At 36.9% G+C, this 25,910-nt stretch overlaps 1 protein-coding gene across 7 annotated transcripts in view; it reads left to right on the forward strand.

Annotated features, from left to right (window-relative positions):
- The window catches only part of CCDC171 (coiled-coil domain containing 171), a 155,842-nt gene extending 144,482 nt beyond the window's left edge, over positions 1-11,360 (forward strand). For all 7 annotated transcript variants that reach the window (XM_067315429.1, XM_067315424.1, XM_067315425.1 and 4 more), the window contains one exon: positions 11,233-11,360. In XM_067315429.1, coding sequence (XP_067171530.1) covers positions 11,233-11,274 — 42 coding nt within the window. In that variant the 3' untranslated portion in view covers positions 11,275-11,360. The remainder of the gene's footprint in view (positions 1-11,232) is intronic.
- Positions 11,361-25,910: the final 14,550 nt, after the last annotated feature.

A 25,910-nucleotide genomic window follows, 5' to 3' on the forward strand; every position in this document is an offset into this window, starting at 1 on the left:
GCTCTTAACTCATAATTTTTTTCCTGTAATGCTGACATGATTTAAGGGCGTACAGTCAGCAAGTTATATCTTAATGCTTGTTTTTATAGATTTTACATATTTAAGTGACACTGACTAATGTTAACCCAACGTATATTTATTTATTTTTGTTGTTGTTTTTAAATTAAATATTAAAATCTTTCACAGAAGTCTATGAAACCTACATTATGTAGTAAAGGCATAGTTTTTCCAATTGATCATAGTGGGGACCCATTTTCTCCAGAGGCTAGGAAGGCTCCATGAAGCAATTTGTCCAGCTGAATAAATTGGTACTTAAACAGATTTTTGAAATATCAAATGAGTACCTGGTAGGATAGAGAGCTTTGTTGTCAGCTAGAAGGATAAAAATCATGATAATAATCTTGATTTTTCAAATAACTTTTGTTTTCTCCAGTTTGCTTACTGCTTAGATTAGATAAAAAGATCCAGTACAAGAACTTGTTTTTTGTTGACTCATTTCAGAAATTCTACCTTTTGGAAGGGAAGGACCCTTTTTTTGTTAAAGAATCAATTAGCTTTTTTTTTTTTTTTTTTTTTTTAGTGGAAGGCAAGGTACCTTTTAATACACCTATTAAAAATATAGACAGAATAGTATGGCTAATCACCAGCAGAGTTTCCCTGTTGCATGTGATAATATTAGGAAGCAAAGTCACATTGTCATGGAACAGTGATTCCACTTCATCTTTTTCAAATGGTGCAACTGATTCAATTGCTATAACTTTTTGGAGAGGGTCCTGTGGAACCTTTAAAGTTATGTTGTTTTAAAACACCACTTTTTGAGTCTGGGTGCAAACTCAGACTGTTTTTGGCCCATAAAAACGTAGTTCACCCATTAAATGTCACTAATGCTGACATTACAAAAATTTCCTTTGTTAAATTTGTATGCTTACCTCTATGTTTGAGAAACCTTTTGTCCTATCTAGTTATTACAGATGAGGTTAATTTGATGAATTAAGCTCTTTTAGGCCAGCACCACCATCATGAAAATAGTTCACTAATTTTCCAGCCTTTGTTGTATACTAAAGGTCTCATTTGATCACAAAGCGATCAGCTTATGTGGTTATAGACTCATGGTAAGGGTCCATGTTAGTCTTCCAGACTGTGTGTGACTTCAGCTTTTCTTTTATGGGGTCTTGTAAATAACTGTAATTTCTTTTGGGTGCCTGGGCATATCTTGTAACTTAATCAGGACTTTGCAAAGCTTCCTGACACTAAAAGTCTTCCAGTTTCATTTTAATTTGAGCATGTCAAAACATCCTATTGCTTTAAGAACTTCTAGTTGAATTTAATAACTCACAGAGGTTCACTATGAGTAACTGACTTTTTAAAAGAACATAATCTAATCAGAAGCTCTGAGTATCAGGAATTTAAGGTATCATTCTGCAATTTAGAAGGCACACCAAATTACTGAAACGTCCCTGTGTATAAAGATTTTTAAAAGTTATGCTACAACTTCCATGCTAAACGATGAAAAAGTTGAAGGAACTTCCCTCAAAGTTTTCTTCTGTGTTCCTCATGCAATTTCTGATACTTCGCATGCCTGGTGAAAGTTTGTAATGCTATATGTGGGGTGATTTTCTGTTTCTTTTAACTCTTCTGTGCTTTCAGAACACACATTTGGCATATATATACCAAAGGATGAAATTCCATTAACATTTTTTAATGTTGATTCACATAAAATATGATTGGTATGCAGGAAATATTAGTTCCATTTGCTTAGTAGACTTACTCAGACTGCATGTTCAGCCTCACAGAAAGTGATGATCTAGTACCTGAACTAAGAGCAGTTCTAAAAGGCTGATTGTACTCTTGAATTTAATAAGTATACAAAGTTCTGTTGAAGTAATTATTAGGTTTTTATTTAATCTCAGTCTGAAGTATTACTGTATATATAAATTGGGCCAAAAACAATAGGGACAGTAAGCCTAGCTCACCCACACTCAAGTTGTTTATAACTGATAAGCTTGATTCCTTGCCCAGTTAATATAATTTGGATCTTGCATTTACAAAAGACCTACATGTTAGCCACCAACTGAAACGAAACTGAGCCTAAAATATTTTTTAGGCCATTCAGATATCAACTGATATTTTTAAGTAACATTGCAGGAAGGCCAGTTCTCTTCTGTGACTGGTTTCTGATTTAAAAACTCACAAATGGTGATGGAGTCTTAATTTCACAGCACCAAGCATCAGGAATCACATGTCATTACTCTGCTAGAGTAACAATGTGAGTAAAATCTGAATTTGGTCCTGTCTGCTGAATATAACTTGTTCTTTTGTTTGCAGTTTTGGATCTACCAGGAGCACTTAAAAATTCAGTGTTCTCTGTCACTTTAAAATAGCTCTGCACTCTTGCTTGAAAACAGATTGAATGAAATGAGCTGATATAGTTTCCCTAATTGATTTACTAAGCACCTTTCTTATAAAAACTGTTCCACTGTGTTCCCTGAACTTTGCTGTTATACAACTACTCTTTACAGCTCTCTAACAAATACACACTTCCTCACATATATAATTGGAGGGGGGAGCAGGAGGAATTCCCTTCTAAAGTTATTTGAACTAAGTTTTACTGGACATGAATGAACATCAAAATGTTTGGTTTGGATAAGCAAACAAAAGTCTGAAAAATAACCCAAACCTATTAGGAGCCAAAAGGTACCTTCTCCTGATGAATCTTTCTCTGGTCTAGCTTATGGGGAGAGGGAGAGGGATGGAGCCCTAATCAGGATTTTGGCTTGGAGTTTTCAGGCTACACATTTACATTGGATATCCAGAAAAAGCCCACTGCCTTGGCAGTGGTAAGACGGTGGATCCTTTGTCCTCCTAATACATTGATGATTTCAATAGGAAACATTTCTTTCAAGAAAATAAGATTGACACCAACAATAGTTCACTTTTAAGCATGCAGTGTAATTGCGCCATTTTTTGGTCTATCATCTGAGCATCTTTTTAAGTCCACTCAGTTTAATACAGTTATTTTGGATGAGCTAAGTTACATGGCTGTAGCCTAATGCAAATGCAGATGTTCTTACTCTACATGCAAATGCTTGTATTATGAATAACAGATTGCAATCAATCTTTTTTTCAAATAGGTGCAGATAGCTTGCATTAACCATGTCTGTATACAGTTTGATCCTAATTCCCCTGGCTCTTGAGAGCTAACTTCAATCTACAATTTATTATAGGATGTAAAAGGTTATCAGTTCATGAGATGAGCATCTCCCTTCTTGCTTCAGGTTTATGGACAGCACAGGGTTGTATTTTCACAAGCAAGTGGAAAGAAATCATTCTTTGCTTATCTAAAGGTTTTTGGAGAGATCTGCAGTTATATTCTCCACTGAAAGGCCTTGTATGTCCCTGGCACTTCAGTTTAAGTCTGAGTAATACCATTTTCCTGCTTGAAGCCTAAGTGAGATGTTTGCTACATTTTTTTTCATTCCTGAAAACTACCATTTTAGCATCAGTTACCTCTTCTAGAGGTATGTGAATTCTAAGTCCTTATGACTTGCTGCTTTTCACCATGATTCATAAAGATAAGTTGGTTCTATGTCCTTGCTATAAATTCCTATTGAGAGAGGTGTCTGCTTTACACCTCAGTCAATAAATTTCCTTTTTGGTTTCCTTCCCTCATGCTTATAGCTTTCCCTGAGCATCTGCTTTCTGCAAACTGGATGTCTGCTTCTGTTCATAAAGAACAGATTCTGTGTATGAAAAATGCTCTTTCAGTGTTTTTACAGAAAATTTCAATGGGACTAGTCACTGCAAATATGCTGGCAAAGCAAATGGGTAACATAATCCATCTAAACTTGCTGTAGTTCAGCAAACACCCAGAAACTGAAAGGAGTCAATGGATAATCTTTCAACTCTTGCCTTTCTGGAGTTCTAATAATTGAAATGCATAAGGCTACCAAAGGCATTCACTGCAGCTACTCTTATAATCCCACTGTCCAGATACCAGTGCTCATTTAGACTGTTCCGTCTTTGGTAATAGGCCTCTTCATCAAAAAGTATTCAAATATTATCAGTACGTATTCACCTACATATAGGTTTTCAGGGCCTTTCTGAACTAATTCATGTATTTAATGAAAATACATTTGAGAAAAGTAGTGAGCAAGCTGGAATATTCTCAGTGCATCTGTTTGCAAAGAAGAGTACATAAGTTTTATGTTTATTCTCAGTTTTAAATAAGCTATCAGTGGAATCCTAAAATGTTTTTCCCATTTTTTTAGTAAGTCACTTGTTTTGTTAACCACATAGATTTATTGTTCTGAACATTATTCCTTAAAAATACTGCATTTTTGGCAGAAATACATAACAAAAATTAATTTTCTGAATGCCTAAAGATTTTTTTAATGCAAGAAAGCTGAATCATAAAGATCCTTTCATTGTTCCTAGACCTTTCTCCTTTCTGCTGTAAAATATTACTATTAGAAATAATTACTTCTTCTATCTTTTCCCCTTATATACGTATTAGTGATACGATATATCTTTATTAATTGTGAAGTGATTGAAGCATTTTACTGAATCACTGTAATTTCTTTTTTGCCAAAATGCTTCTGATGACTAGCTGTAGGACTCTGCTTTAAAATTAGTCTTCAGTTAAAGATACATTAATGCATTGCTGGCAAAGCTCAAGTTTCCTTGTCTAGTTTAGTTATGGGATGACTAAATTGTAGTTGCACCAGTTCTGAGCAAACAGACAAAAAGGGAGATAGCTAAGCATCTTGCTGTGTGTGAGTGGTTAGAGGGCAAGCAGACACCATGCACCTTGACCACCTATTATGAAGCTTTTTGCTGCAATGTCAAGTGAAAGCGAGTTAATTGGGTGAAGCTGTAGAGCATGTTAGGGGCATGGTAAAGGGTTGCTCTCTGACAGCTGAATGTCAGCAGAAGCTAGTCAAGTGTGGCTGAGAGACAGAGACCTGTCACAAAGTTCATGTGGAGTATAGCACAGTTAGGGAGATGAAATGTGGTTCTGTCTCACTTTCTCCCTCATTGCATTCAAGCACCTTAAGATTTCGCACTGTATGTGTCAACCCTTGTTCTCTAAGCTGTTTTCTTCTAACATTTCTGCATTCAAATGATTGGACAGAAGATGCTAATGTTTGGCAAAATGAATGTAAATACACTTTTTTTCTGCTAGAACGGCTATACATGCAACTCAAGAAACTTTGAAGGCTTACGTCAGACAGTCACACTGCCTAGGAGTTCAGCTGATGACTGAATACATTTCTCAGGAGAATATGAGGCTTGACACCTTAAAATGTTAGATAGGGAATGTTTTCCCACTATCACTGGCAGGAAAAAAGGCTAAGTGGGAAGGACTTCTCCATGAGCTGCTTGTGCCTCAGCATGGTATTGAAATCATGTGTGTTTTAGCCTCTGGTTGTAGTCTTTCTCTCCTCTTCTTGCTGGAAAGAATCAAGGCTGTGAAGGCAACCATCAGAGATGCACATACTAGTCAGAGTCAGTGAGGATCTGTGGGAAAACTAAGGAGCGGCTTTCCTGGAACTCAGAGGAGCATTGGTTGAAAATGACAACAATCTCATACACTGATGCAAAGCGTGGAGAAGTGCCACAACAGTTTAATAAGAGTACAGTATACCCTTCAATGTTCGTTGCAATACACAGCACAAAATAAACCAATAGCTATTCAGGTTAGCTAGTCAGGTTAAAAATAAATCAATAAAAGTTGCCTTTATTCTTGAGAAAGTGGAAGGATACTGGTAAGTAGCATGGTCAAAAAGTCTCTCATCGTGATGAGGCTGTGTTCCATTACTAAAGAATTTGGAAACTTGGATCAAAATCAAAATGCAGACCAAGCATTTCACTATGAAAATAGTGCACTACATAATTTGTCTAATGTTTTGGTATTACTAAAGTGCAGTACAGAGAACTTGACCTGAAAAATGGAAACTTTCATGTGTTTTCCAAGGCAGTATTTGGAAGAGAAACATACTAAGTGGGCTGTGTGGTGGATTTTTGCCAAAATACTTAGAAATTATCAAAATTAGCAATGCAAAATCAAATTCTTAATCATCCAGTCAGCAAAACATTGAAGATAAGGCGTTCATCTGTGATAATCCATCTGATCACATGTGTTCTTCAATTGTACCAAGTTTGTTTGAAACATACCAGGTTTGAATAAAGTAGGAGTTTCTTTCAGAAAAATAAATACAGTATTATGAAATTTTTCTCTTAATTGTCTTTAATTGGAGTCTCTGGAGAGTGATCTCACTGAACACTTTAAATGCTAAAGCACTATAAAAGCAGGAAAAAAATTATAACTTCCAGATATTTCAGAATCCTTTGTTTGCATAAAACTCTTGAAAGTGGAAAAGGGAATTCTTTGGTAATGAAGAAAGCTGTTACTGTTGTTGGCTAGCAGCACCCAAAGAAGAAAGTGTGTTGTGTGTCTACCTTTGTAATTTAATATGTATTGAGTTGGCAAACCACTGAATTATTTTCTGATAGCAAATGTTTGTGGAATCCAGGCAGGAGTGCTGACAATTAAAATTTATACTGGATATTACTGTGTTACTGCTTTGTGCTTGTGTCAGAGCAGCAGTTTAGTCTTACTGCCTCAGCATACAGAATTGCGAAATCATTGACATGGGAAACAAACTATCCTTTTTTGACTTGCATACATTTTTGCTTTGACAAAGTTTGCTAAATAGCTTTATATTACAATGACACCGAGTAGCTCTATTTCCCATTTGAAGCACAAGTTTTTAGCATTTTCCTCAATCTGCTGTTTTATTTGACAGAGAGTGAGAAATGACTTTTGACCTATTTCCAACAACAAAAGATTAAGCAGCATATTGGAAGTCCATGGTAATTGCCATTGTGTGGAAAAGGCAACTCAGTTTTGGAAATAGCAGTCTGAAAAGGAGGTTCTGAGTGATCTGAGAGTTTGCATCTTTTTGTGGGGAAATAGAAGGTTTTCCACAGTAGTGCTGCAAAATGGTTATTAAAAACAAGCACTGTCTCCAACAGTGGTACTACCCACAATGAGAGATGGGAGAAGCTGAAAAGAACATGACTGACCATTTGGTTTGCAGTTTATTGGTATTACTGTGTATGTATATGTTCTGGAGTTGGGATGAGGGAAAGAGATGAGAACGAATCATTATCGGAAATCAATTATGGAGAAATATATTGACTCTTCCCACTTTCTCCCATTAGTCTCTGCATCTGTTCTTACCTTGTGCTTCTTCCTACTCTTGAGTGGCTGTGCTGCAGCCTGTTCAGAGGTTTTAGGTATACTGCAATTGAAAAGAAAACACTGGCGTGCTGCTCCTCTGTCTGTTTGCTGACAGGCGTCCTCACGTACTAGGTATCGTGTGGTCAGCTGATTTTCAGTAGAGCAGCCTTTGGCCATACAGTTCAGCAAGTGATACAACACTGAGCTTATTGGTAGCCTCTGCATTTGATCTGCACCCAAGGAATGCCCGTAATTGATTCTTGTATTTTATTTATTGTAATTTCAGTATTACTATTTCTGCCCTTGTATTCCATCCCTTACCACAGTCGTCATCTGTTCTGACACTAAGTGGTGTCGTTTCTTTCTTACCTCAGTCAAAAGGATATATGCAAGCATGTTATTCACAACTCAGAAATCTTGACTGATAAAGAGCCTTACCAGTTTTTACCATTTTGGTTTTTTTATAACATTACATGTTATAAGTGTGAGTGTTAAGAAAGTGGAAGGGAAGTGTGAGCTAAGGTATTCTGAAGCTGAATATTTGAAAGCAGTTTAAAGTGACAAAAATTAATGGTAGGAAATCCCAAAATTGGAAGGAGGTATTGTTGTAGCATACACATAATAGAGGAAAATGGAAAAGATGCAGTGAGTTATTATAATAAAGATTATTGTTCAGTAAAATTTTCCTTGTATAGACTTTGAAGGCTGAAACCATGGTGACTGATTTGTGGTTTCAGCTCTGGTTATAGATTTTGTACTGCTACAACTGAAGATAAACAATATACTTCTAACAGTGGATTGTAGTTATCTCTTTGCACCACTATCAAAATGTGTGTAGTCTTCTAATTCCAAGTGTCAAACTGCATATTATTCCGTAAGTATTTCTATATAAAAGCAAAATGGGGTGCCTTTGATCACAATACGATGCTTTTGAAGAGACTGACATTTCAGTAAAAACCCACATAAGGGTATAATACGTGACAGTATTATAATATTCCCTCGCAATATCATACATAGTAAAGCAGTACACTACAAATCAGTTTTAACTTTGGTATAACAGCTTATATTTCATGAGACAATCTGCAAACTAGTTCCTAAGTATGATCATAGGTTAGTCACCAAAGAAAAACAGCAGAGTGTAATTGTTTTAGAAACCTTTTTCCGTGTCTGTTACTAAAAAATGGCTTAAGTTAAATCTAGTTTAGAGAGCGATTATTTCATAATCTAGACTAACCTTTCATATTTAGATTTTTGGGAAGACATGTTTTATAAAGTTAGACTGTCAGACTTTGAAAAATGACCATGCAACATGACCAGTTACTGTGTTCCATAAACATTTTGAGAGCCTGTTTTGGCTAGATGTTTTGTGTCCTAAATATCTGTTTACCTGATGAAGTGTAACAGTTTAGACAAAATCATTTACAACTTATTGAGTAAATAAGTGCTACGCTAAAGATTTACCTGAACGGGGCCTTATTTAAGATACATAATTCCTTTTCTAAAAATTACCTAAATGCATATTTACATGATGGATTATCATCACAGCTCTGGCACAGTCATTTGTCGGTTTAATACATGTTTTAGAAAGGTGTCTAACTACAATAATGTTGAAAGGGGTCTGTTGGGGAAATTATAACTGCCTTTATAATTCCTGCCTTCAGGTAAGTGTTCAGCCAATGTATATTGTAACAGTTTCAAGTGCTTTTTTTTTTTTTTTTACACTAACCTATAGAATACTATTTCCTTATTCATCACAAGTGTGTATAATAATATGGGATCAAAACAGTTCTTATCAATAGCAGCCAAGATATTTTCACGTCAATCACATTGCTGTAAGATCCTATTTCCTTTCTGTTCAATGAATAGTATTCTGTTCTTGGTGTGAAGTACAGCAGAGGATCTGGGTAACTAAAACAGAGCTTTTTTCCCCCAACAGTGAAGCTTTTACTGTAACATAGTCTATTGACTTGCTGCCAATCATTAAGTTTCATACAGGTTTTTTTTTGCAACTCTCAAAGGAAATCTGATTTCTTATCTCCTTACTTAGGTTTTTGATGACATATTCTTCAAAAAAAAATCACTACACCTGTAAAAAGTGTAGTGTGAGAGTGTAATTGTAGCAGGTGATTTTTAATCATTATGATACTCTGATTAATTGAGACGTTGAAAGCAGTGCAAAGCAGTATGTGTAGATTAGTCTTCAATATTTGTTACCCAGAGTGAAACCAGTTTATAGCTTATGTCTTAGTGACTTCATTTACTTACACTCAGAAAAGTCTTTTAGAATTACACAAGTTATTTGCATATTTTAATATTGTCATATTTTCATATGAATGACTTATTTTAGAGAGAATTTTGACTATGTGGTCAGCTAATTAAAGCATGCAAACAAACTGTTAATTGGTATAATAGGTGGATGTTGTTATTGAGATCTCATTTCAAATGTGCAGATATAAATGCAGCGAGGCTTTTTGTGCTTTTAATAGTTCCCATTCTGCATAGTGTTTCACTAGCAGTTTCACTAGTCTCTAGCAGTTTTCACAGCAGTGAAATGCTAGAGTGTTACAGATCAGTAGCTGCCACTTCTGTTGGTTATCTCATCCTTGTAACCACTGGAGTTTAGCAAACTCAAGACACTGTATCATCTTAAATATCTCCCTGAAACAGTCATCTAAATTTGCTGCCAGATGGGTTCTTCATGAAAGTCTAGGACAACCTAGCTGTTTTGAGTAGCTACATAATAAGCTTGTGGTGTATCAGGAAATCAAGAGAGTCCATATCAAAGGAAACTGTTGAAGTAGATGTTACAGGCAACCATTGATTTTTCTCCAGCAATACTAGCAGAGGAAAGGGGAATCTTGCGTGAATATGTGTTCATACATCTGATTGAATGTCTAGATTTGTTGAAATATGAATACACACACACACACGCACGCACACAGAGTCTCCTCTTTGGCTATATATGAGTCTGTATATTAGAGTCTGTGTGTCTGTGTGTTTATATCTGCCTGTGTATATGTGTGTGTATACTCTTCTTGAAATGCCAAGGAGTGTTTAAAAAGTCAAATATACAGTAACAGTCTTTCAGGATCTTAATTTTTATCTTTCTCATAGTTATGTTTTGCATATGAAATTTTCACAAGTTTTATGGCCTGATGAAATAACTCATTGTAATTTCCACAGCCATATAATGCATTGATTAAAATATCCCAGTAAAGGACAGAAGAGCAATATGATACTGTGTTTTATTTTTTTTATTATTATTTTTTTATTATGGATATTTGAGGGAATACAGAGTGTCTTTATTTAGCATTTTAGAAAATTATTGATGATATACTGCTATCATCTATAATCTTTAAGGGTAGGATGCACAATGTTTTGGTGCTGCTAGTTCTTTAATGTTGAATTTTAACTGGTCTAACCTTTGTAACTGTTTGACTGAATGTCTAGACTCACTGAAATATGAATCATGTTTCCAAGTATTGTACATTCAATGTATATTCTCTTACTACCTTCTAACAGAGTAACATTGAAAAGAGTACTAAGCATTTGATTTTAAGTAATGGTAAAATTTATTTAAAATAATACCTTTTGTGGGTGGTGTGGCATATTCCCCCTAGTAAAAGTGATATGGAGTTGGTAGAATAAGTTTGTTTACTTGATTAATAAAGCACTGTAAAAATGATAATGAGGAGGGGTAGAAGTTTTCTGTAAATATTTGAAGTACCTCAAATAACATAGGATAATGCACTGATTAGTGCAGAATTCACAAGTTAATATCCTTTTCTGCTGCTTATCAAAGGTTAATATAGATTTTTGGATATCATGTACTTTAAATAAATGTTTGAAACAGGAAAGAAGTGTTTGCAAATATTTCCGTATATATACACATGTGTAAGGTATAATGAAATTATTTTTCTTGCTTGTTTCATTCTGAGTGTAGATTCTTTTTGGTTTGTTTTTTTAATTATTATTTTATTTTACTCCAGGAATCAAGAGACAGTTCAAACATCACCATGGCTTCAAGCTAGGAATTCAGCCGGACCAGAGTTGTATCCCAGACTTTTTACCATTGCAAGCTGAGCCTGACACATCCTACAGTTTTATACACAATAGAGCCAATTCGCAGTCTTCAGTCTATTCCTACAGCCTGAATGTCACATCCAGTCCCAAAAGAACAATGGAAAATGGATTTTAAGATTCTATGTATTGATAATCTTTTAGAAGGAAAAAATTGTATTAATGTAAAATGATGCAATTAAAGTGCAATTTTGTTGCTACCTTTGAGTTGTAGTTTAGCGTATGCATTTTTTGACATTAATTTTACATTTTTATGAAAATGTGTGTTCATATGTTCACATTTCTGTGCTTCTCATTCCCTGCATACCAAAACAGTTATTTTTTAAAGTTTTATTTATTGTAGTTGCTCATTTTTATGTAGTATATTTTTAAATGTTAAAGAATGACACATTTTGGGTAATTTTCCTCAGACTTAAAAAAAAAAAAATCAATAAGCCATTTTAGTCTCTATCTATCAAAGTTGTTTCATACTTGTCTATTTTAAAGCAGGACTGCAATACTTTAATAGGATTGAGAGAGCTATTTGAAATGTATGCCAATGATTCCTGTCATTTCATGGCAGCCCTGCCATGGTTCACTGAGCCCCCTCTTTTCTCTTGTCAGCTCAACTGAAGACAAGCATTTAGTTGCAAACTTTAAGCAGGTTGTGCAAAACAGAAATGATGTGACTGCTTCTCTTCCTGCACAATAATGTCACTGCTGGTCAATGTGAGAAGGTCAGGTTGCTCCTTGTAAAGCTACATGATACCACTTGCCTATTTGAACAAGTTAAGTTAACTGCTGAATCTGGTCCCTGCAGGCGTTGAAAACTCACCCTTTTATCAAGTCTGCATTTCATAAGAAAGAACAGTTGTGCAGGGAGGATTTCTGATTATATGTTTATGTACTTTATAAGGACAGTTCCCAAACCAGTGTTGCAGGTAATGTTTTTAGTTTAAGCTGAAAGACTTTAAAGTAATGGCTGTTTTGACCTTCAAATAGGCTCCTTTTTTGTTGTTGTTGGTAGGACCCAAGAGTGACGCCCATCTTTGATGCTGACAGAATTTAAAGCAAGGCCATTGCCCTGCATTTTCTGCCTTGTAGCACACAAAAGTAAAATTGTATGTCAGGCCGAGATGTCGGGGAGCTGACAAGATGCCCCAGTGACATTTCAGCTGGAAAGAGCAAGTGTCTTGCAACCAAGTGGTCAAATATCAAATAATAGGTCAAGCAGGAAGGAGCTGAGTTCTAACCACAAAGAGGTTTCTGGTAACTTACTTGACAAGCTTTTGGGCGCTTTGTGGCTTGACAAAGTGATGTTCTGTTGGGTATCGCTAGACAGACTGTTCTTTATCGCCTTCAGAAGATCAGACATTGACATTGATTAAACTCTTTAACCCTTAAAGGTTAAATCCTGGCAGTTTCATCACTGTGAATGAAGAACAAAAGAAAATTTGTAATATACCATTTGTTTTTGTATTAATCACTGAACTCCCCAGTGTTATTAACTTTTGATGTGCTATGTAGTTTTTGACAAAAAGATTGAATGCAAAATCCATATAATAGATTGTTTCTCATTATGGGCCAGTGATACATTAGAAAAATAATATTATGCATTATGGAATTTGTAATTTTTTCTGATACGTCACAAGCAGGATTTGATTTTAAGGAGTCCTGAATACTGAATTTCCATTTTGGCTGGAAAACAATATTTATATAGATAATAGCACCGCTTATAATGACAAAAGTCTTGCAAATGCCCTTGTTTTCAGGTACTGAAGAGGCTAACACAAATCTCCAATATAAGATATAAAAACTTTAATAGAAAAGATTTTGAAGTTTTTCAGGTGTTTGTCCATTTTCCTAGTCCATTGTTCATAGCCACAACGTACCTGTATGCTAACATAGATCCACACAAAAATAATGAATCAACCAGAACTCTCAAATGTGAGAGCTGACTGATACAGAAAGAGCACTCCTTTTCTTTATGGTGATGTATTTAGTCTTCATTACTGACATGACCTCAAGGTACTAAAGAAAATCGCAGGCTGAATCTTTGTCCCTTCTATCCTCATTGGCACTGCATGTGTTATAGTGTACATATACATAGAAGAAGGGTTTCTTTCTGAAATATGTTTCTGATCCTGAAATCAACATTTTACTGACACCGGATCTGATCTCCTTCAGTTACTGTAATTGCTCCATGCATGAGCTTCATATGGTTTCACAGGAGCCACAGTTATGGCAAACTGACTGTAGTTAACAGGAATAGTCTAGTGAGCTGTCATTTGTCATGAAAACTGGTTTGTATGTTTTTATTGAAAGGAGGAGGCCTGCCTCAATTACTCCATTTAAATATTGACTAGCTGAAAGTCAGACTGTTCTTAAACCCACTCACTCTGAAGAGACTTTTTAACGTGTGTTGTTTAAATATCCGACATCCCATTTGAAAAGGGAAGCTCCTCTTTCGCATGTTGTGGAGAAGTTGCTGAGTAATGCACTGGATCATCATTAGTCAAATATTCTTGTGTTGCTTTTCCAGGCATCTGATAAATTGGAGTTTGTGATAAATTCCAAAGGAATAGAAGAAATCCAGATGGATGGATCCCCCATTAATAGTCTACAATTGCTCCCACCAGAGCATTTCTTTTGGGGGATACAGTGGAAATCATGCTTGTGTAGGCTATGGTAACGCAGTAGCTGCCGAAAGAGCATCTTAACTGACTCGTATCATCTGCTCTGTCTGACTTCCTTCAAAGACTGTACAGTTTGAGACCTTAAGCCTTACTTTCAAAGCTCTGCATGGTTTGGGTGTAGGATGTCAAGAGGACTGCTTCATTTTGGGAACCTCAGCTCCATTGTTAGCACTGTTTCATGAGAAGAACCAAACTGTTTCCTTAGAGAAGGAAGCTTGTGTTTGGTGGAGTTAAAATAGTTTCCCTGTTTTTTGGAGCCTGACAAGACAAATAATTGATCACAGATACTTCTTCTGATAGGTCTCAAAACAAAATTCATATTAATTTATTTTTCTACCAAGCAACTCATTTCTGAATAACGTTTTTTTCCCCTACATAAACTGCAAAGTATATGATTAACTTTCCTGGAAGAGAGGAAGTTTTAGAGTTGTTAGTATGAATTGTTTGTGTGTGTACTTCTCAGCAAAGAGCTTGGGTATTGAGATGACTCTATTATAAGATTACTTCTCATTGTTAGCAGTTAGTACTGCAGCAGTAGCACAGAAGAGCTTTCTAGCTGTCCCCCTCCCCTATTTGCAAGTTCAACACAAGCTTTACCGTTAGTCAAGTTTGATATACAATTATGGGAGTCTTGTCCATTGCTAGAAAAAATCTTGGATCTCCTTAGTAAATTAATCTTATAGATACTCAACTGTGGGTTACTTTGCTGTCTAAAGGGCTCTCAGAACTCCAAATACTCTGAAACCTCTCTGTTAAATGAAATGTATTATTTTATATTACCTGTTTGTGAATTCGGTCAGTTTGATCATTCGATCACTTAGAGCAACGTCTGATCATGCTGCTGTTATACTGTTATGCTGTTACTTAAAAGTTTATCCAGTTTTTCCAAGGCTTTTTGTAAGTCTGTATGTTCAATGGTATAACTTAGCTCCTAAGAATTACTTAATCTGTCTTCTAAAATACAAAGTTGCTTTACAGGGATTTTCTTTGTTTTTTGTTTGTTCTTCGGTGCCTGAAAGCCAAGAAGCTCTTGGACAGTATTCACTGCTGGTTAGAAATCTGTATGTGAAGAGCACCTTTCTTTCATTGCTGCTGATGAGCACCAAGCTTATGCCTCTCAGTCTTTTTTTTTAGTTGGCCTTGAAATCTAACTTCACAAAAATAACCTTTCAGGAGGCTGTTTCCTGTCCTTCCGGCTTTCATCCTGCTCAGTAAAGTTATTAGAGTTTCACTAATTTGGCTTTACTTTGGCTTTCATAAGCCCTTGCTGATCCGTTTTGGACAATCATTTCACATCATGTCTGGCCCCGAAGTGTACCTCAGTATTTCGTTTGGAAAATATTTAAGTATCTTCTTTCCCCCATGCTGAACATGAGGTTCCTATCCATCTAAAATAATGGAATCTAAAGTTATCTTTTTATAAATTAAAGTTCAGTTATTTTGCTGTTTCCTGTGCAATGTTTTTGGGTTAAAAGTGGTGTAAATGCAGACTCTGATAAATTCTTCACCTTTACTGTGACTTCAGTTTTATAAATGTAGGCTTGGATTTCAGTTAGGTCTCTGCAAACAGACCTTCCCTATCAGTGGAAGATGAAAGGTGACATGTTCTTTGTCATGCTAATGTGGATCTGATTGCTGTCACGGGGAGCATCATGTAGGGATTGTACAATTTTATGTATTGTAGTTGGATGTTAATGATTAAAAAATTTGTTTCTTGCTTTATGAACCAGTCACTCATGATCACTGCATTTGAAACTAAATCTTTGTCTGCCATTTCTGGTCTCTAGTAACATGATAAAGCTGAAAAAGGACAAAGACACAAAAATGAAGAAGGGTCTTTAGAATTAAATTTTGTTTCTGAGGATTGCTCAGGAAGAGGTAGGGAGATCCAACTGGACAATTTTCCTTCAGCTCTTTGTTTACCACTTCTACTTTACAATCCTTCCTGCCTCTTCATAGGATAATAATACTAGTAATCATTATTGATATTATATCTCTAGCCTTCTCATGGCCCTACTGTGCCCAGGCTTCAGAAGCTGTTGGATTTTGTTTTACCTAATTCAATAAAAGAGACTAATTTAAAAAATAAAATACATTGAGTTTACTTTAAGCACAAGTATTACGAGCATTACTGTGAAAATATCCTTCCCTGAGAGTGAACTGTTTTTGTTTTTGTTTTTTTTAACCTCTGCCTAATGGTAACAAAGCAGATTGTTCAAAGTGAAAGCAACAAGCCATATACATTTAATACATAAACATTAATTGCTTTACATTCCTCTCTGCATAATATGTAGCTATTTAATTTTTGTTTTACTCATACAGCAGCCCCATAACTGTTGATTTGTAGGCACTTTAATGGTTTAATTCACAGTGGTGAGTCTGATTCTGAAAGTCCTGGTAACAAGAATCATAGACTGTATACTTGTGAACAATAGTTTAAGTAAGGCACACACCTTTTACACTATACAGGGAAAATGCCTTTAGCTGTAAGAATCTGCCACATGTTCATAGCAGGGAAGAGTTTCAGTAACTTTCCGTGACTACTTTGTGGATTTGCCAGCCCCAGGCATCACTGACCCCATCATGACTTCATACAGAAAGTCTTTCTAATGCATTGGATTATGCAGACACAGGCTGAGACCCAAAGCAGTACCCCATTCTGTAACTTTCTGATAATGTTTTAGATTTTTACTTAATAAAAAAAAACTTTAAAAAAATAATTTCAGAATCTTGTGTTCATATGGCGGTTAACCAAAAAGCAAGGGAATTAGGAATTAAATATGAAATCCTTTCCTGCCTCTGTGCTGTGTGAATGTTAATAAACTTTGTTCCTGTAAACAACAGCATGGGACAAATCTGTTTTGCAACATGTTTACCGTACAAGGTAGATTCTGGTTTCAGTCTTGATTCTCAGTTGGCTTACTGATACAGGTTTAAGTCAGACACTTGGGGTGGGAAGCTGTATATATTAAAGCACTGACCTTAACGAGAGTCGTGCAGCTAAAATCCTGCACAGTTCTTTTAAAATGTCAGGGGTTAATGTTATTTAAATGCAGTATTTGATGGTTTAATTGAGTCATGCTTCGTTGTCTTTTGCTGCACATTAATGCCAATGAAACACTGATTGTTGACAGAAAGTTCTCTTCAGCAAAGTATCCACTGACATGTTGTGCTGCTACAGAAAAATAGTGCAGAAGACAGAACCGTCTTACCCTGCTGGAGGAGGAATCCTATATTGTCTAAATGGTGGCAACATTCATTATACATTGACAGGAAATATGAACTTGATTCTTTTTTCTCATCTATGTTTTCAGGCTGCCTTTTGAGAGGACTGATAAGACAGAACTTCTGTGTCTTTAGATAAATGTATTCATTTCAAGATTTTGTGATGGGTGTGTTACATAAGTTAGTAAATGAATCTTGAAAAGTGCAAAGCCAACTCCAGAAGGCAGGTTTGTTACGGGAGCATTTTCTGATAGCTTTTGTAAGATTGCCTTAGGACGTGCAAATGGGCTTTCATCTTATCTTTGGCTAAGTTTAGAAAAAATAACTTCATGTCCTTTCTTTGTATACTTCTCAATGTTAAGTCTCCATGCCAGTCTAAAACCTTCAAGGGGCGATAGAGACTGGCACAGCAAGGGACATATAGGAAATACACTTAATAGTGCACTTAAAAGCTTTTAAAGAGGTACCTGGGAGGTGATATATACTGGTGAGCATACAAGGGCTTGTGTGCACAAGTTGGGGGGAGGGAGGGGCATAATATTTCATACTGTGCATTTGCACAGTAGAATAACTCTTCCAAAATAACAGCCCTCATACGGACAGCTGCTATATAGTTCCTTATTTTGGCTGAAGTAGTCAGCATGCTGTTTGTCTATTCCCAAAGAGCTTTGTTATGCTTTTGGGCTCTGTGCTTTCCAGGATTTTTCTCATGACTGCGGGTTACTTTCTGGAAGTCATTAGAAATTCTGTGTCCTGGAAATAAGTTTTTAAATGCTCATGAGTTATGACTTCTTTGATTTTTGCAAGCCAATGCCATTTTTCAAGTTGATGTCAGCCAGCCTGGTTGAAGCCTGCAACTGCAAATGAACCTAACCTATATGGATCTTTTGATGTACTATGTGAAATTCCTGATTCTGATACCGTCTTATCAGATGACTTCAGGAACATTGTTTTTAACATGTGGGCTCCTTAAGGTATACCTAAGTGACTGAGTGTTTTGTGAATGCTAAATCACATAGAAGACCATAAGAGTCAGTCATCTTAGAAGTAGCAGCTCACTTAAAGTACCTGTCTTTGTGGATTTACATAAATACATTTAGTTTCCTCCTGGTGTGTAAGATATCATGAAAATGTTTGGCATCTGATTAGCTGTTTCACAGTAGGGATTGCCAGTTTAGTTTGCAGATTTCCAAGCTCTGTATTGAGCCTCTTATATACTGTGGAGTTCAGCAGGTGGGGCACACAGCACTCTGACCTGCAGGAGTGGGACCCGATCCTTCCATCTGCCACTGGCTCAAGGGAAAAAACAAATCTTTCCAGCTTCCAGAAACACGGCACTGTCCTGCAAAGGGTGCTGAGCAATGCAGAGGGGTGAAGTCATATGCAAACTTGCAGGATCCTACTCTAGCTCAAAGTCTAAGCGTCCATGCAGTGTGTTAGCATACGAACGTTTGAGTTGAGTGTTGGCTTTTAAACATGTTAATGCTTTATTTTATTTTATGTGTTCTTTAGCACTCTGTGGTTTGTTTGCTGTTATATATTGTATACATTGCATTGAACTTCTTTTTTTTACCCAGAAGCAGTTATGGCAAGCAAGTAGAACCAAGTGTTGCTTGGTGAACTATTGAACCTCTGTTCAGGCAGAATGTGTTAAATTGTTAGCAAGAGAGAGGGGGAAACTTGATGAGTACCAGCAAGCTGAGAAGTTTACATTGTTCAGCACTGGAGATAAACCCCCTTCTAAAGTCTTGTGAGCCACATAACACAGTCCTAGGCTAACTGCAGAACAGTTCTAGTCAGTTGTTCAAAAAGCTGTAAAAAGGAAGATGTGTGAAACTAACCAATTAGAAAAAGCGTGCTAATATTTTCCTAATAGACGTCCTAATTTACAGAAAAAATATAGTTATAATTGTGAAGTATCAGAACAGAAGAACCAGGAATCTTTGGATGTTTTCAGAGGACATCAAGTATCTTGTAGCCTTGTACAGTGGCAAAAGGCTTTGCTTATTTCTAAGGAAGAGGTTTGTGTGGTTTTATCAATAAATTAAGATTTGGACAGCAAACACTGGATATGGCTGCCTATTTCAGAAAAGAGCAAAAAAACACCTCAAATACCTCCTCCTTAAAAAAAAAAAAAAAAAAAAAAAAGTCAAGACAAATCTCTTTGTCCCGGAGCCTGAATGCAAGTTCTCCTAAGTGTGAATTTCTACCCATTTTTCTACAGTACTTTTAAAAACCCTCAGATGAAAAATGTTACTTTCTTGCAAAGTTCTTTCATTATCATCTGTTCTGTATTAATGTCCTGTAGTCTGTGAAAGTATTCTAATTTACTGAAAATGCAAATTTTCTCCAGTGTAAAACAATCACCTTAACAATTGTAACTACCTCAAGTGTCTTTATTAAGTATTTGTGGAATATTTATTTTGTTTGGATTTGCACTTCTATACCTGCATGACTGGCTGATCACTGCATTGGGAAAGCTGGGAAATCAATAAACGTTACTATTGGGATATTGGATTTGCTAGAATTTCAAACAAATTGCTTAAAACCTAAGGGAGAACACCTTGACTGATCTGACTTTGGACTGTCACTAATAGTACATTTAAAAGGAAGTGATAAGTAAGACCTATTACGAGTAGTCCAGTCATGTTTTCCTGTAAACTAAAATCAGAGGCTTCCAGTTTTCTACAGAAATAAAATCAAATAACTATGTTTATGGATCTACTTTTCATTTTCTTTGCAGGAGAAATTTGCCTCCAGTAGTCTCCTGTGGCCACAGGTCCTGACCAGGCTACTAAAGTATAAAGATTCATAAGCCATATAATGCCATTCTCTGCAAAGGAAAATTAGGTTCCTTCCCCTATCAGAAGCAGCTAGTTTTACTGTGGACCAAGAAGAATCATAACATTCTTCCTGTTTCAGCAAAAGTGTTTCTCTATCACGTATACACACAGCTTGACTTCGTAAAGGGTACAGATTAAACAGTTGGGGTTATTTGAAAAAGTGTCTGAAGTCCTCCTCCTAGCCAGAAAGAATTGCGCTATAAAGATTTATAATTTGAAAGGGAGGAGTTTCCTCTTTTTGGTGCTGCACAAAAAGAGTTGGTTTCTTTGAGTTGGTTTTCTGAAATGATTTCTACTTCTGTCAGAGTCTGCAAGAACCTCTTACAAAGTTCATAGAGTAGTTACAGTTCACCATGTGAACTAGTAGAATACAAACTTATTTCTTTGAGCAGCTGCTAGTGATCTTTGTTCATTAAACCAGTTGTCTAATTCACATCTAATTTAGAGACTATAATTTTATAGTCAAATCTGAAGCTCTCACAAAGATATGAATCTTAGAGACAGGAAGATGAAATATGTAAGAGTTATTTGGATTGACTTTAGACTGGAATCTGGGCCACAGTCCTGAGGAAAATGTTGTGGTAGAAATTTCTGCATAGCTTCCGCAGGCTTTTCTTTAACTTTCTCGTATCATTTTCCTCCAGGTCTGCTCCGTTCCTTTCATTGTGTGTATATATATTATATTTTCTCACATCAAGAATTTTGTCTTTTCTGATCTTCCTTTTTTCTTTGCCTTTTCCAAAGTGAAAGAGTTTTCTATGAGAAAAAAGGAAGAAAGAAAATGGTTCCAATTAGTGCAATTTTAGGAGTTTTTAGAATTGCCGCTATATTAGAGCAGAGTTTAAACATTCTGTGAGAAGTATGGGCTCACTCCATTAGCTTGTAAACTTGATACCCTAGGTTTCTTTTTCTTACTACCAATGTAAGTCATTTCTAAGTGACATTTTAATTTATTTTCTTTGCCCGAGTTATTCATACTGTGAAGGGTCCACCTAGAAAGATGTCCTGTCCCCAAGAACAGCATTATTAACATCATTACACAAACTCAGCTGCTTTTATTAAAAAAATTTAATAAATTATACTGTTTACACATTAACCAAAAAGTTCCAAGGCAGGCGCTTGGAGGAGCACAAAGGTGATGGTGAAGCTGGCATGCAGGTCATTAAAATCAATCTATTCACTTGGCAGAAATATGAAACAGCAAAGTTTGCAAAGTGCTGTAACGACAAGGCACACTACTATAGAGGCATACAGCAATCAGTCTAACGATAGATTGAAGGGGGAATTCAGTCATTGTAAAATCTGAGGTTTGTGTCCACAGTAAAGGAGAGGACCAGCATGTCCTAAAATTCCATGGTTTACTGTCTCTGACTTTTGCTTAGAGTGCCCAAGAGTGTTTGGGTTGTCTCGGAGCCATTTCTGATTCATGACCATTACCTCACCGTTCCATGATACCACCACAAGGATGATGTGACTAAAGTCATCAAATTCCTAAAGTCTTGCAGCAAATAAGTGCAAGCAAGCCACTGGCATAAATTTTTACAAATGAGTGAAATGATGAAAATGAATGTAGGAGATGAACACACTAAATCTCCTTGTCTACTTGAAAATAAGTTGTGTCAATAGAATGGGAATAAAGAGTTCAGTGAGAGTTTTTCTTCCAAATCTACTTGTAACTGTTGATTTCATTGATTAACAGAAGTAAAGGAGACAAACATCCAGCCATGTCCACAACCGTCCTGTGCTACTTGTGACCAAAGATCAACAGAAATATGGCTGTTTGTTGACATGCTGTGAACTGCCAGAACTTCAACACTTTCATTTTGATGGATTCAATTATCATCTAGGCTTCCCTGAGTTAGTCTGTATCTGAAAATAAGTTGCTTAACAGTATTTGTGGCAGGGAAAATCGGTATGTTTTCCTTATCCACACCTTAAACAAGTTTTACAGATATATATGGAAGTATCTGTACAGCTGAAATTTATTCTTACCTCTTTTTCCATATCAAACATGAGAAATTCTGAGAGTAATAAGGATTTTATAAAAAAATTATTTCATATTATTGGTTAATAGAAGCTCTCTTCAATTTAAAAAATACTTCAGAAGTAAGTAAGTGGTGAATAAGAATGGATAATATAACACATGGTAAAAGTGGAAATTATAGAAACTGCTGATGTTCAGAAAACGAAAGGGCTGGTAATAGCAATTGATGATGGTGAAGTCTGCTACTCTGTTCTGTGAGATGTTAAAACCATGTCTGAAAAGGGGAGAAGATTAAAATACATATTGATTGGCTGATGGGCAAAAGGTAAGGTTTAAAAGCAAAGAATTGACTAATATGCATTGTATTAATTAAACTCTTCTCATCATTGTGAATAAACAAGGGCTGATAACCCATATCTGTAAATTCCTGAATTGATTCCAGATTGAGTGTACTTCAAAGGTCTCGTGCCATATAAACTAGAAATCACCTTCAGAAGATTCTTTTTCTGCAGCTCAGGGGAACTGCGAGGCACAATGTTTTCTGCTGCATGATTTGCCATCTGAGTTTTCCTACTGATTTAATAGGGAACATGTGGTGGGTGGATTGAAAAGATAAACCCTAAAGCGTACTAGTTTGCCAGAAAAACCCACTTACTAGTAAATATGTCTTCCATGAAGATGGACAAAGAAGGAATAGCCAGTGTGTCAATTTAATCAGCTGCTGGGAACCAGATGTGACAGAGTTATAAAATATTTTGGAAAAACCTGCAAGCATGGAGACAGCGTGGTCCTTCTGAAAACAGAGGGTGAGGGTGGCTTTTTGTAAGCAGGGCTGATAAACCACATAGAGACAAAAGGGAGCTGCTTCCTGTGTGAAATACTAACTCTACTGAATGAAGTCAGTTTTGGCCTTTGATTTCACCAAGACCTGTATTACACCCAAGACTATTAAGAGAGTAAAATGAATTATTTACCTACTAGGATGCTCAGTGGTTTAAGGAATTACTGAGCCAATGTTTGCTTCTCAGTGTTTCTCCTCCCCTTCAGAGAGTAGGTTCTGTAGATTTTTTGTTAGCAGAAATAACAACAAAACTTTGTAATTTTTTCCTTTCCTCTGAGGCTTTGAAAGCCTTTTTACAGAGTGAGTGGTATAAGCTCATTTGAAGACTGCTGCCCAGAGAAGTTTTAAAGGACTTGTCTAAGCTGAACCATGTCCTACTGTGGAATTAATAGACACCAAGTATTCTGCCTCCTCATCTTCATTTCTAATTATTTAGGTCTCATTGCCCTTATCTGTAGTTCTCTCACATATTTGAATACTTTAAATAGATTTTTAAAATTAGGAGAAAGAAACCCAGTTTATATGAAGATGACAAAGGGGCTGCTGCATGACTAGATAGTGTCCCCAACTTGTAAAACTGGAGTGTGATGCTGGAGAGGGCACGCTGTAGTCTATGTTTTCCTGTTCTCCTTTCTACCCCTTCTCTATACTTACGTTTCACTGTCTTTTGGCACACATTTGGCGTTTGTCATGGCCTGTCATCCACTCAGTTTTCCAGTCAAGCCTTGATGCCTTTTTCAATTTTCAGTGCATGCAGAGAGTTTTGCAGGTTCAGGACGGCATCAGCCTTGGCCCACTGGTGTCTTGCACATCTGCTCTGAAGTGCTGGCCCTCCCATACAGGGTCTTTCCGCTCTCATGCTGGTGAGGCCAGAAGGGACAGGCACCGCTGTGAGCGGCTGGCCATTTCTTGCATTCCTAACACATATTCAGAGAGCAGTGCTATGTCCTCTGCAATCTTTTTCACTTGCTCCCCGTCATTCGTATCCAAAGCCCTTATTAGAGTTTTCAATTGATTTCTGCTGCTGCGTCACCCAGTCAATTGCAACACTGCACAGTGCAAGGTTTAAGAAAAAAATCACTGCCCTGGTTACTCCCTGGGTTTTCTATAAGCCATTCAGGATTCCCTGCTGTTTGTTTTCACATAACATTCAACTCTGCTTTATAGGCTTCTGGCAAAGCCAGTGATCTCGATAGCAAAGTTGCGGTGGTAGCATCGCTGGGGAGATTTCTCTGTTTCTCCTGTCCAAGCTCCTTGAAAAAGTGAGGAAGTTGATTATCAGACTGTTTTAACTACTTAGCACTGCTCTGTATTGTGTATCAGATGCATCAGACAAGGGAGTTTCAAGCTGAATGTTCTCTGACGTGCATTTCCAAAGGCATCAATTCACAAATTAACACCCCTACTTCATCGGACAGTTGAACAGGTTTACTGTATTTTTGCTATAAAACAACCTGAATTACCTCCTGCTTTTCATCTAAAGATCCTACGAATTCACGGGAGACAGTTAAGTATTAATATCTCCATCATTGGCACACAGAAGCTCAGGGGCAGAGGGGTTAAGTGACTGGCCCTAAATGCTAACCAAGAGCAAATTTTAAAAAGAGCTATGGGATCCGGGCTCTCTGCCCCCTTTCAAGACACCAAACTGCACTTGCTTTCTTTGTGTTGTTATTTCACATGCTTTCCACTCGTAAATCAAAATGCACCAAATCCAGCACTAATCTATGGCTGAGACTTTCAAAGAAGTCTAAAGAAATTCAGCGTTTGCTTCCTAGTTAGTTTCAGTCAAAGCTGAATTGTAACTGCCTTAGAGATGGAATATTTCAGCCTCAGAGCTAAATGAAAGGCAAGACCGAGTCCTGGCAAGTCTGTTCATGAGAGCAGTCCCTTTTACTTCAGTGGAGCCCTGTGCAGGAAGCCATATTCTTGGCATAACTGTGTCAGTATTTGTAAATAGTCTGAATGCTCCGTTCTTTGTTTGAATGTACTTGTATAATGGAGGGAACGAGGCTCATTCCTGTTGTGTCTTTTCCACAGCATCAGTTCAGTGAGTTCCTTGTGAAGGCCATCAGGAGGCATGGGTGGAAAACACATGTGTAATCTGACTTTTATGATAAACTGCCTGAAAATGATGACTGGATAAATATTTTTGAAAGCGAGCAAAGTGCATTTACTTGCCCTTTAAATCCACTTACAAAATTGGCACCAATTCTCCTTTTTGTTTGGTTTCTTCATTCTGTCACGTTAAGAAGTGGCCTGTGCTGCTAGTATCTGTCAAGCTTCCCCCTCATACTGGAAACACGCTGCAGCTTGTCCCACTGGAGATGTTTAAGCATATTGTATCCAAATCTTACTTTTGCTGAAGATATATAGCTACAGCTCATCAGGCTAATGCAATGAATAATTAGAAGCAATTACAAGGAAATCTAGCAAATTACTAAAACCAGACAGGAATTAAAAAAAAAGAAGTCAGTGTTCACAGTTTAATTATTTATTTCCTGGGCATGGTGTAGTTCAAAGGAAGAGACCCTTAGGACTGAATCCTCTTGTCTAGGGCAAGGAGAGGAAGAGAGCGCACGCGGGATGTGGTGCAGGGAACTGTTTCCCTGGGAAGGCGCAGTGCATCTGGAGACCCTTTCTTTGCCGGAAGACGTGGCTCAAGGGTCTAGGTCGGGACACATGGAAAGGTCTGTTTTTGCCTTTCAGTGCCTGCCTCTTGCTCCAGCACCTTCCCATCTTCCAGGGTTTGGAAGATGCTCCTTTCTGCCTGGTTTGTCTACGCAGAAATCAGCCACGTTAGTGGGCGTGCGAATTGTGTTGCGGCAGGATGTGCAGAAGGGAAAAAAAGATGTACCAAAGAGGAACCAGGCATTAATCTGATACGAACATTATCAGTTAATGCAAGAACAAGGTGGTGCTGTGGCAGACAGCATCTGACAGCGAGGGAAGAGGAGCAGCAACGAGTTTCTGAAGTTGCGTTGAGCCAGCTCAGCATGTCTTTCTGACCCGTGACAGT

This window comes from Apteryx mantelli, chromosome Z, assembly GCF_036417845.1.
Source record: "Apteryx mantelli isolate bAptMan1 chromosome Z, bAptMan1.hap1, whole genome shotgun sequence".
Classification (NCBI taxonomy): Eukaryota; Metazoa; Chordata; class Aves; order Apterygiformes; family Apterygidae; genus Apteryx; species Apteryx mantelli.